The 13,835-nt window shown below is 37.0% G+C and overlaps 1 protein-coding gene across 1 annotated transcript in view; it reads left to right on the top strand.

Moving 5' to 3' along the window:
• The first annotated feature begins 5,047 nt into the window (after positions 1-5,047).
• Positions 5,048-13,835, top strand: part of LOC127444564 (unconventional myosin-Ie-like) — a 75,661-nt gene continuing 66,873 nt past the window's right edge. The window contains 1 exon segment of the mRNA XM_051704009.1: positions 5,048-5,249. Within this exon segment, the coding sequence (XP_051559969.1) occupies positions 5,247-5,249 (3 nt within the window). The 5' untranslated portion in view covers positions 5,048-5,246.

Below are 13,835 nucleotides of genomic sequence, written 5' to 3'. Positions count from 1 at the left end.
TCAGCCATCTTCATTGAAGGAGGAATGGGGAGGTGCTTGAGCTCTGTCTGGACCACACAAAACAAAAAACAGGAGTGAACTGTAGGCCCCCATTGGACCTTTTCCTTTAATTATTCATACTATTTTATTATATTTTAAAATAAACCAACGACTTTCTCGTTGGATTCCCTTTGGGATCGTTAAACTTGGATTTATTTTAAGATTTTAACTTTATACGAATATAATATATTGAATTCATTCATAGTGAATAGATAAATAATTGCGCAGAAAGGTCGAAACCCGCACAACTACATTTGCATAGAGAGTTCTCATAGTTTGCTGAGCTCGCGTGTATTAATGGCTTGAGGGCGCCACCTGTTGGAGCGATTGGATTCCTGCACGTACAGTCTGAATAAGTGCAGTCACACAAGCAACAACGTTAAATCACCATTACTGCCTTACTCAGAATACCCTCATTAGATTAATTTTACCCTCATATCTTTAGACGTAAATTGTTAAATTCTAATTGTAAGGTTTGGCTGCTACTCAACGCCTAGTTTAGTGCAGTATTTTTGAAAGTGTCTGTAGCAGTGATTCAGTGATCAGAAAACCTGATTCAGTGCTCTTATGCTTTACAGTGGCTAAGGTGAAACTGTCAAAACTGGTTAGTGTACTGCAGGTTTCAACCCCATCCCTGATTGTTGGTGGACTATCAATGTTCCTCTCCAAATGTGGTCACAGGTTCCTCTAAAAATGTGAACTAAATGCTCTTGAAGTTTCCTCTTGAACTATGACCAATTAAAAGGTGACATATATATATATATATATATATATATATATATATATATATATATATATATATATATATATATATATATATATATACAGTACTGTGCAAAAGTTTTAGGCACGTGTGAAAAACTTTCAAACTGAGGACTTCTTAAAAAAAAATGCTATAAATAGTTTTCATTAATCAATTAACATCATTCAAAGTCCAGTAAACAGAAAAAGAGCTAAATCAATATTTGATGTGAACACTTTTACCTTCAAAACAGCACTAATTCTCCTGTGCACACCTGGACACAGTTTTTCTTGATTGTTGGCAGAGAGGATGTTCCAAGCTTCTTGGAGAATTTTCCACAGTTCTTCTGTCTATTTAGGCTGTCTCAATTGCTTCTGTCTCTTCGTGTAATCCCAGACTGACCCTATGTTCAGTGGGGGGGCTCTGTGAGGGCCATGACATCTGCTGCAGGGCTCCCTGTTCTTCTATTCTATTCTATTCTATTTGTAAAAGAAATGTTTGGGAGTATAAAATGTATATTTCCTATTGACACACTAAAGTAGCAGATATAAATAACCATCTTAAGACAAAATGTTTTTGTGAAACATCTGATGTGCCTAAGAACTTTCACAGTACTGTGTGTGTGTGTGTGTGTATATATATATATATATATATATATATATATATATATATATGATAGATAGATAGATAGATAGATAGATAGATAGATAGATAGATAGATAGATTTTATTAATATTTTAACTTAAGGACTAGGGCCATGGTATTATCTGGCTTCCAGTTTATTGCTCAGAGAATTTAAAGGTGCACTCACTCACAAAAGGTTTTATTCCCAAAGACATGAACTGTAAATTTGAAACATATGTATAAAATCTTGGCCAGTCACATGAGATGAAGACTTTCAGTCATATCAGTAACTTTATAAAAGCTGTTTTAATCTACACTGAGAGGGTCTGCTTATGGGGGCTGCCATGTTAGAATCACATTGCCAGCAGAATAGTACTCGCTTAATCTCAGTAATTGTCCTGTTTCTGGACACTATTACTCTTGAATTAAATTAATCATGGCTGACTGTGAATTGTTTTAAAGATGCACTCAGTAATTTGTTCCTCATTAAAAAAGTTACTACCAAAGAAATTAATAGTTATTTTGTAACATATGTATAAAATCACGACCACCCACATAAGATAAAGAATCTAGTCTTATCAGTAATCTTAGAAAAGCTTTTTATTCTACACGGAAAGGGCCCCTCATGGGGGCTGCCATGTTCACATGACCAGTCGAATACTACTAGCTTAATCTCAATAATCTTGTTATTGGACACTTTCACTCACTGATTAAATGAGTCACTGCTGACTGTAAATAATACATTTCTACACTGGTATCGGTATCTGAAAACTGTTGCATGTGAATTATGCTGCATTCACACCACTAAGTGTCACTGTAAGTCCAAGACGACACTTACTCACTCACACACACACACACACACACACACACACACACACATATATATATCATTTTCTGATATCATAGTTACATTTAAGTTATTTTTATTTCATTTACCTTCATCTTTTTCTTTTACTAGGATAAGAGAGAGGACCTCAATTGCTGTTGTAGGAGAGTATTCAGCAGCTATCACACACTACAGGAAGATGGGGTATTTTGAAGTGATATATCAATATAAAAGTATCAATTAAATATCAAATATACTGTATCAAATAAATGTAAACTAAATTGCCCCTTGGTGTTTCATAAAGTTTGTATAAAAAAATTTATTGCTTCATTGCACTTCATGAATGACAAAGGTTAGAATAACAACACAAACTTGCATGAACAACCAAGAGCAAAGCTAAAGTAGGTAAAACTTGTTGTTTGCTTTTGTCATTTTAAAATACATAGACACTTCTCAATCACAGTCACCTTAAAAATAATTAGCGATAAGTCCTGTTGTTGGTTTTCTTATTTATTTTCCAAAGAAATTGTTTAAGAGAACCAAGAATGTATTACAAGCAACTTTTACAGAGATTTGGACGAAGAGAGTTTTTACAGTAGTACAGGTAATGTTTGGCCTTTATGCAACACAGTTATCTTGATTAAATGCTTCATGACACAAAAGAATAAACTGTTTGTCATTTTAATACCATTTTCAATTTAAAATTGCTCCCGTAATATTGCTGTAATGTTTTCTAACCCAACAGTAGCCGTTCTGTATGGTAGTCATGTACACTCCAAAAATATATTTAAGCCTATACATATACTGTATACAGAATATATAGAGTTGAAGTCAGAAGTTTACCTTAGCCAAATACATTTAAACTCAGTTTTTCACAATTCCTGACATTTAATCATAGAAAATATTCCCTGTCTTAGGTCAGTTAGGAATACTACTTTATTTTAAGAATGAGAAATGTCAGAATAATAGTAGAGATAATTATTTATTTCAGTTTTTATAACTTTCATCACATTCCCAGTGGGTCAGAAGTTTACATACACATGGTTAGTATTTAGTAGCATTGCCTTTAAATTGTTTAACTTGGGTCAAACATTTTGGGTAGCCTTTCACAAGCTTCTCACAATAAGCTGCTGGAATTTTGTCCCATTCCTCCAGACAGAACTGGTGTAACTGAGTCAGGTTTGTAGGCCTCCTTGCTCGCACATGCTTTTTCAGTTCTGCCCACAAATTTTCTATCGGATTGAGGTCAGGGCTTTGTGATGGCCACTCCAGTACCTTGACTTTGTTGTCCGTTAGCCACTTTGCCACATCTTTTTAGGTATGCTTGGGGTCATTGTCCGTTTGGAAGACCCATTTGCGACCAAGCTTTAACTTCCTGGCTGATGTCTGAGATGTTGCTTCAATATATCCACATAATTTTCCTTCCTCATGATGCCATCTATTTTGTGAAGTGCACCAGTCCCTCTTGCAGCAAAGCACCCCCACAACATGATGCTGCCACCCACATGCTTCACAGTTGGGATGGTGTTCTTTTCTTGCAAGCCTCACCCTTTTTCCTCCAAACATAACGATGGTCATTGTGGCCAAAAATATCCTTTTTTTTTTTTTTTCTTCAGACCAGAGGGAATTTCTCCAAAAAGTAAGATCTTTGTCCCCATGTGCATTTGCAAACCATAGTCTGGCTTTTTATGGTGGTTTTGGAGCAGTGGCTTCTTCCTTGCTGAGCAGCCTTTCATGATTATGTTGATATATGACTCGTTTTACTGTGGATATAGATACTTGTCTACCTGTTTCCTCCGGCATCTTCACAATGTCCTTTGCTGTTGTTCTGGGATTGATTTGCACTTTTCTCACCAAACTACGTTCATCTCTAGGAGACAGAATGCGTCTCCTTGCTGAGTGTTATGATGGCTGAGTGGTCCCATGATGTTTATACTTGCATACTATTGTTTGTATAGATGAACGTGGTGCTTTCAGGCATTTGGAAATTACTCCCACGGATGAACCAGACTTGTGGAGGTCCACAATATTTCTTTTTTTTTGTTCTTTTTTCTTTTCTTTTTTTTTTTTTTTTTTTTTGAGGTCTTGGCTGATTTTTTTTTTTTTTTTCATGATGTCAAGCAAGACACTGAGTTTGAAGGCAGGCCTTAAATACATCCACAGGTACACCTCCAATTCAGTACACCTCCTATTAGAAGCTAACTGGCTAATTGTCTAAAGGCTTGACATAATTTTCTGGAATTTTCCAAGCTGCTTAAAGACACAGTTAACTTGGTGTATGTAAACTTCTGACCCACTGGAATAGTGATATAGACAATCAAAAGTGAAACAATATGTCTGTAATCAATTGTTGGAAAAATTACTCGTGTCATGCACAAAGTAGATGTCCTAAACGACTTGCCAAAACTATAGTTTGCTAATATTAAATCTGTGGAGTGGTGAAAAAATTTGTATTAATGACTTCAACCTAAGTGTATGTAAACTTCTGACTTCAACTGTAGGCTATTTAAGTTTCACACATTTCTTTACATTCACTAACAAATTAGTTTTTTATTTGGAAAAATAATTTGATGGAATTTTGTTGTGAAAATTAAATGCGTAAACCTTAAAATTACTTTTTGAGCGTATTTTACGCAGCCTCACTGCGCATACAGCACGCGCTTTAATACGCCGGGATCATCTGGTGGGATTCCCTTTGGAATGACGCGCAGGGAGGCGCTCCAAAGCACGAATTCTCCATTTATGGGTTGGTTCTTGCCTGGCTCATTCCGTCAACCAGCAGCCACAAAGTTTAACTTCCTAGAGCAGTAGCTCACTGCAGTACAGTGCGCTCTGAGCGGCGTACACTATTATGGAGCGGCGACACTGGTCCTGAGGAGACATTAACATCACCAGAGAAAAAAAGGAGATCGTGCCATCACTCTGATACTTCCACAAAGGTTTTCTTTATTTTAATAGATATTTGCGAAACGGATTATAACAAAGGATCAGCTGCGGTCTGATAAAGGAATAAAAATGGTAAGTTAAAATATGTTTCATCTCAGTCGCTTTCAGTGTTTACATTTTTACAGTGGAAAAACACCATGGATACAGGTCCTGTTTTGAAAAACATTTTCCAGCATCAGTGTTTACATGTAAGCTATAACATGTTGCTGTTGTTTTGAACTCACTTCTATAGTCACTGAGACACATGACACAGCTCAATTATACGAGTTGAACAGCTACAACATTCATAGAATTAACTAGAAATGATCTGATCCTTAAGTGTGACATTTAACTGAACGTTATAGGGCTAATTTATGTAATTAACAGCAACTTCTGTGAAAAATGCACTAGATGTACAGGCAAAAACGCTTTAGGATCATAATATCATATGTGCCCAAACAAGAACAAACTTGTAAACATTATTCATTCAAGTCAGATTCTGTTGTTTTTACTCAACATGGACAAATAAAACTGGACAAGGATGTGTGACAAGGAACTGCTCATGCAACAAATGCATAGGTTCAGATGCAGTCTATCTTAGTTATTCCATGGCCACATTGTAATTATGAACTTTGCATGAATGTAAAGGCTGGTCTACTGGAGAAACACCCTCAGCTGGGTGTCATATTGTTTGCCTATTGTTTGCCTTCCATCTCTTGTTCACTTAGACCGAATCAGCTTCTCCCTCTCAGGATATACAACCAAACAGGTTGTACATACACTGTCCATAATACACCCATAATGTCCTGTCACTTGCTATTTTATTTTTCCACCATGTGCTTTTGTGAATATCTTTTGCAGTTTATCAAGGAACAGTATCCTTGATGCAATTATAATGTTATTTTATCTTTTTTTTTTTTTTTTTTTTTTTTTTTGGGGGGGGGGGTCATTCAAATTTCCTGATGGTTATAGGTATCAAAGGCAATATGTGTTGGCTCAAAGAGATAGACAACTATTTAGTTTTCTCTTAACCTGATCAGCATGCCCACAGTTAACACACATTGCAGTTGTTGTTTTTGACTCGCTATAAATGTAAGATTGGTCTTGCCAGCCTTGCGTAGTCTTTCATAATATTGGGACAAAATATAAGGGGCACGCATTAGTGTCCATGGTTACCAGACATAGAGAAATGCAGGTGTAATCACATGTGAAATGCACTTCCTTATTAATGCCCATAAAGATGGGTTGGGTTCTGCTTTGAATAAGTGTGTATTTTGCAAGTATGTGTGTGTGTGTGTGTGAGAGAGAGTGTCCACAATGAGATCTTTTCCTCTTGTTGTGGAGAAAACATACACAGTTTTTCATAGCTCCTGAAACAATATTAGGCATCTATGTTACACTTGATTGTGTTATGTTTTGTATGCACCTTGGATCCCATGTCAAAATGATTTTTTGTCTCTTTTTCCATGCTGTCAAATGATAAAGAACAGATACAGATCAGGTGAAAAACAAGTAAATCCAGTTGAACCATCTCATCTGCACGTGCAGAGACATTCTCTGCGAGCTATGCAACTGGTAGAACTAGTTCCCCTCTGGGCTTTACGCATATGGAACAAACCACATACAGTAGATGCTCCATGCTGTCTTTGGCATGTAGTATGTGTGATTGTAAGTGTTTTCATTCAGTCTTCTTGCCTCGTTTTATTTTGTTGCCTCAAGACACTGAGAAGCTATATGGCTGAGCTATTTGGCAAACACATGTCATTAACAATATCACCAATATTGAAAGTGATGTGTTGGGATTTTAACATGCCGAAGGCTTCTAAATTTGGCTGAAACCGATGGTAGAAGATAGTCAGTGTACCAACGCTAAAAGTGGTGTATGAAAGGTATTTGGAGATGGACTGTGTGATGTAGTGAGAGCAGTCACTGGCTGGTTTTTCTTTGATATTGTGACTGTATAGTCTTCACACATAACGGAGTTAGAATATCAGGTATGACGCCATGCTCTGTGTGACTCGCAGGCATTTAAAGAGCCATCTCTGAAATGAATAAACTAGGTGGACTTTTGAGATGTTTTTGTTTTGATTACAGTTTTACATCAGTGTTTGCGTGAGGAGGCTGCTCATTTGGTCATGGCAGCCCAAAGAATATGGAATGATTTCCTAAATTTGAAGTAGCAGTTAACAGTGCCTGAATTTCTGAAGTATACCAGCTGTGCGAGAGAAATTTTGGTTCTGTGAGATCTGTCTAGAGATATGATTCTTAAAACTTTAGATTTAGGCTATGCAATATTAGAACACTTTGAGACTGAACACACCAAAAGCATTTCATTGTCGCTTTATGTCTGGTAGTATGTGGTTACGAAAGCAAACTCAGATATGTTGCTGTCAAACAGTGCAATGAAAATGGACTCTATTTAAGTCCAGATTTTGTGCATTAAATATCAACCATAGATATTAAGTAGCTATATATCTTCTCTCCTTTCCACTGTTTGGTGTTTCTGGGTTGGATTAGATTGGTTGATCTCCGTCTTTCAGGGTTTTTACAGGTTAAATTGTATCTCTCTCTCTCTCTCTCTTTTCTTTTTCAAAACCATCTCTCCTTTTCCCTATTTCTTTCTCTGCCAGATCCTGAATAGTAGGTCAGTATGGCAGCATACGTTTTGCATTAAGAGCTGCAGAGGGGCGGTGCATGCTGAGTAACTTCCCCCTGTTCAAAGCTTCTCTCTCATTCCAGCACAGGACTGCTGAGGAATCCACACACTTTCTGAAAGAATCAGCAGCACTCATCTAAACATGAGACAGGTCTAAAAGGATTGCCGAAGTTATACATACATATATATAATCCCCTTCAGTCGGACCATTAAAGGGATCATGACATGCCTTTTTTATTTTAATATGTTCCTTGAGGTTCACTTATAATATTAGTAATACATTTTGCACAAAAAACAGTCAAATACAGTATTTGTAAAACATGAAAATTTTCCAACCTTATTCTGACTCTCAGTTTTGGTGCTGCTTCTCCTTTAAGACTTGACAGTAAACGCCCACTGTTATGATTGGTAGCTTGGTTTCAACAAATGCTCTTTTTGCTGTGAGGAGGTTTTGAGTTCTGAAACTTACATTATGTTTTTATAGTACAATAAATAAATAAAAAAAACTATAGATTTTACCCCCCCCCCAAAAAAAATTTGAGGCAGCAATTTGCATCCACTTTCTTTGAGTGAATTATCTCAATTTTCCATGCAATATATAGGTTAAGAATATCAGTTAAAGTCTACCTTATATAACTTAGATAGTTAGTGCATTTTACCTTTGCAAATGTACTTTTAAATATTGGGTAAAATTAACCTGAAAGAAATTAACCTGATTTTGTAGACTACACTAATCTAAATCTATTTCAATTGCAGGACTCACAAGAAACACAAAAGTAATTGTTAATAATATTTATTGACCAACATGTGTCCAAAAGTCTTTTACAGAGAATCATCTTTGAATCAATGCTTAAATGCACAATACGTTAAAACTTGAATACATAAAAATCACATCTGATCTGGCATCCAGTTCTTTAAAAAAATTCTTATTAATAGTGCACAAGACTTGTGCACTGTTAATAAGACATTTTTTAAAGAACTGGATGCCAGATCAGATGTGATTTTTTAAAGAACTGGATGCCAGATCAGATGTGATTTTTTTGCTATCATTTTGAGGACAAAATGATAGCAAAAGAAAGACAGAAAGATTTTCATATGAATCGGGTGTATAACAACTAATTCTGTGTTGAATTCAAATGAGGGCACAAGTGCACGCTGCACTGCTCGGGTGAGAGACCGGTGGTGTCCCGTTCTGCTCTCGCGCTGCGGCCGGCGGATGTGCTGCACGGTTTAATGCTGATGGCTTGTCTATCCTTGTATCCTAGTCCAACAGTGGCAGAACAATAATTCCTTCTTTGTTGATATGAAACACATACCTGAGCCTCAGTGGGATGCTGGCAACTCTCTGTTGCAGGACCAACATGAGTAGAATGCATAGAAAAAAAATATTTTCAGATTCAGAAATCCATAACATGATAAACATGCATTAAAATTGTCTTCAGTATCTAAACAAAAATGTGCTTTTCTACTTACCCATGACACAAAAGCATTTTGTCTGTCAATATTTCTGGCCTCGCTCGATTTGAATTCCAAAAGGCGGCAAAACCTGCAGATTCAAAATGTGCACCGCACGATAAAGTAAAGCTTGGTCACACTTTAATTACAAAACAACAAATTTAATGTTACTTTATCACATTATCTTAACCCACGATAAAGGATGTCATTCAGCCCTTTGTAAAATGTTCCTGAGCTGGCAGCTGGACCTTATATGAACTTGTAAAACCCTGCTACTTGGATAAACTCGATATAAAACTAACATAAAATGTCAGTTTCCTTTCAAATTGCCAGGTATAATATCAAAAACCCAAATAAAAAAATAAAAAAATAAAAAAATATGTCTTACCTTAAATTCTGTGTCCAGCGAATATATGTGCATGCGTACGTGAATGAAATGTATTTTAATAGATTTATGTGGCTTTTGTATGTGGTAGTTTTAATCAGTGTACAATGTTCATATTTTTATACATATTTTTTTCAGTGTACAGTGAACTCTTACATGTGAAAAGATCAAGGAAAATTGAATTCCTCATGTCATGACCCCTTTAAGGGTGGGTTATTTTTGTACATAAAAATATATATTGCCTGGCATAGCAATGCATTTTCTTGAGTGTCAGTTGGCTTCATTGATGCAGTTTTATTTTTTTGTTTTGAACCAAATTGAACTCTGTTTAACTGACAATCCAGAAATTCACTCACAGTAGCTAACAAATAAAAGATGATAGTGCTGGAGCCTATCCCAGCTGTCTCGGGCAGAAGGCAGGGAAACACCCTGAACAAGTGGCCAGTCCATCACAGGGCAGCACACCTATGGGCAATTTAGGGTCTCCAATTAACTTAAACTGCATGTCTTTTGGACTGTGGGGGAAATTGAAGCACCTGGAGGAAACCTACGCAGACACATAGAGAACATGCAAATTCCACACAGAAAGGCCCAGTTGAGCCAGGACTTGAACCCAGGGCCTTCTTGCTGTGAGGCAATAGTACTACCCACTGAGCTGCCTGAAAAACATAAATCAGACTGAAATAAACTTTAATTGAAAAATCACCATTGACCTTTTTGTTGAGATGTGCACCATCTGGTGACTAGCATTTTTACTTAATCTGTAATACAAAGAGTTTTTTTTTATTTGGTTTACTGTTTCTGTTGTTTTCAGTTCTTTTAAATGTGACATTTGCTGCTCATGGAGGTGGAATTTTGAACCTTAAACCCCATCTTAACTTGCTGCTGCCATGTCTCCAAATTAGATGTTAATGCTACATCATAAACTAGCCATTTACAAGCCATCTGTGGATGCAAAGAAATCCTTGTATCTATTTTAGTGAATGCTTAGATATTTGTAATTTATACAGTATTGATATAAGCAGTACAGAGAGGACAGGAAAAGCAAGTATGGGATTTGGATATGATTCAAACTCACATATCCCAGATGAGCACCATGACTCAAGGTGTTGGATGTATGTGTGCTAACCACTAGGCTACGCCTTCAACAAATTGATTGTTAAAATGTAATCTCTTTCCAATTCAAATTGTGACAAGTGAAGTTAAAATGAACAAGTGCAGGTGGAGTGGTCTGCATAGTGTGGACCTTGTTCGGGCCGAGTTTCCTCATGGAGTTGGTCTTGAGGAGGCTGAAGCACAGAGATGGGCTTTCAGCTGTGAAATTAGCTCCTACCAGCTCACATTCAGCTACTCTCACCTTTCCTCTCCTATTTCTCTCATTACCTATGCTGTTGTTTCATTGGAGCTACCTGCTTCTAAAAGCAGGTCAAGGGGACCAGTGAATAGATGGTATCAGAAATTGTTCAGTTCCGAGAATGGACAAACAGGTTTATTTTTCTGCTTGTGTGCATGTTAAGCAAGCAGGGCATATGCAGAAATGACTGAGCTTTTTGAGTTTGAGTTTGATAATGATGCCCACTATGTACACATCCAAGAGGCTGATGTTTGCTTCTAATTTGTTTGAACTGCAGTAAAAGCCTGAAACAAATACTAAGTATGTTTGGATATTGCAGAATTAGATTTGTGCAACATTGAGAAACAGAGTGATGAATACAAACAGAGGGACAAAAGACAGGGGAACAGTGAGCTGGTTTGGCTGTTTTTGCTGTATAGTGTCTGTGGAGCTGACCATGGGCTGACTAGGCTGTTTACTCATCAAACTCAGGGCTAAAAGAATGACTTGTGGTCAAATATTCCCACAAGCCTTCAAGGTAAATGTAAGTGAAAAAACAGCTCTCTGTTTTAAAAAAGGAATTTATATCAAAACATATTTATGGTTATTGTTTTATGTTGCCATATTGATGTCAACATACTGTAAGTGCAAAGTTTAAGAGAGAGAGCTCCTCGCTCTGCTCCTACACATTTTTTTATTTTCTGGATATTTACACATTTCATGTTCGCAATCTTCATGCCATCCTTGTGGATTTATTTCTGAGCCAAAATATCACTACAGAGTTTCCTCAAGCAGGTCAGTTTTAGTTGAACAGCTTGCCTGCGTCTCTCCAAAACTGACCGTGACTTCATAAAGCTGTCCTTCTTACGTTCCCCTCGCTCAGCCTTTACAGGTTTGTTCACTAATACAACTAATCCATATCCCATTCATATTTGCATATGCCGGTGGGTCATTGATGGGAAAATATGTTCTGAAATTCAGGTGGCAATATCCAAATTTCCTGACACAAAAACAAACTGTTATTGCTAATACAGCTCCACTTGGACCTAAAAATATTGCACTTTGACAACAGTGCATTGCTGCTGTAGAGATATATACTGCCTTGCAAATGCAAAACACAGTAATACATTTCGGTAAATTTGAGTTAACCATAATCAAGTCTTTTAGACTTTTACCTCCCCTTTGACAGACAGATTGGGCTCAGCTGTGCACAGATTTAGAGAAAATGGTGTGTGTGAAAATAAGATAATCCACGTTTGGCTGGACAATCAAAAAACTTTGAAGCCAGTTTTCTCAGCTTCAGTGTTGGCCTAATTGCTAGCAGTATACAGTAGTAGTGTTGTCATTGACACGCATTGGTTTAGTGGGAAAAGTATTTCACATACAGTATAATGAGTTCTGAAGATTTTAGCTCAAGTTGTGTAATGGCAAAACATGTGGCTATAAACAGAATAAACACGTTTGAAGATAAGTAGAAAAATATTGCAGCTCAGTAGGTCCTTAAAATGCAAGTGGATGGTGATCAGACTTTTGAAGCTCCAAAAATTACAGACAGTCAGCATAAACATCATCCATACGACACCAGCTGTTAAATTAATGTCTTCTAAAGGGACACGATCGCTTTTGGTGTGAAAAAGATACATATTTAATTACTTATTTTAACTCTAAATCTTGCTTCTGTTCTGCAGTGGTACACGTGTGTGACGTAATCACATTGGCATTTGAAACACGGGAGAACTGAGGCACGTGAGTCCCAGCCGGAAGAGCAGCGCTGTTTACAAGTGAGAAGGAGGAATGCTCTACAGTAGCTTGGTTGGTTTTGGTTTAGATCTGTATTTATCTGTTTCTTTACTCTCAATGGTGCATTTGTGTGCTTATCCTGGATGTCTTAACCAAGTGGAGAACGTGAGATTACGTCTGTATCATGGCAACGTGAAAACATCACACGAGAGGCCGCTTGGACTCCACCCTCTCGTAAAGCGTTGGATTATAGTTAAAAAGTGATCTTTTTTTGCACCAAAAGTGATCGCATTGCTTTAGAAGTCATTAATTTAACCGCTGGAGTCATATCAATGACGTTAATGCTAACTGTCTGTGATTTTTGTAGCTTCAAAAGAGAAATCTCCATTCACTTGCATTTTAAGGACCTACTGAGCTGAGATATTTTTCTATTTTTCTATTTTTCTTCAAATGTATTCTGGTGAAGAAGGAAAGTCATGTACACCTGGGATATCATAAGGGGGAGTAAATAATGATAGAATTTTCATTTTTGGGTGAACTATCCCTTTAATGTTATGATTTGCCATGGCTTCCTCTTTGATTAAGGTTTTTCCTTAATTAAACTGTTGCTAATCACTCTGATGATTTTTTTCCCTTGCTTGTAACTATGGAGTTCCCAAAACTCCTTAATCTGACCCATAATCACGTTGGGTCATCTCACTGTTATTTACAGTGCTTGAGGTCAGCACTTTTCATCCTGTGTCATTTCCTATGGGAAGTGTGATTACAAAGTTCTTTCAAATCAGGGATGTTGCAACATAGTCTCGTGAGAATTCGTCACAATACTGTACTACGAGTTGGCAAATTTGTACGTCTTCATTCTTATGAAAATGTAGGACTCATACATCAAGCAATCGCATACAGTTTACGAGCACGTGTTCGGAACCAGGAAGTGGTGCTTTCTTCCGTATTACACATCAAGGCTTTCATTATTAATATCATGCTTATGTTTACGCTGTGGGTAGGGTAAGGTGTTACTCTCCATGGTTAGGTTTACGGATGGGTTTTCGGTCAGGGGTTAAAGTTATGAAAACACAGTTTTGGATTAACACGGAACAAAAACCACATAGG

Source organism: Myxocyprinus asiaticus, chromosome 1 (assembly GCF_019703515.2).
Source record: "Myxocyprinus asiaticus isolate MX2 ecotype Aquarium Trade chromosome 1, UBuf_Myxa_2, whole genome shotgun sequence".
Classification (NCBI taxonomy): domain Eukaryota; kingdom Metazoa; phylum Chordata; class Actinopteri; order Cypriniformes; family Catostomidae; genus Myxocyprinus; species Myxocyprinus asiaticus.
The sequence above is the reverse complement of the archived record's forward strand: the minus strand, read 5'-3'. Positions and strand labels throughout refer to the sequence as shown.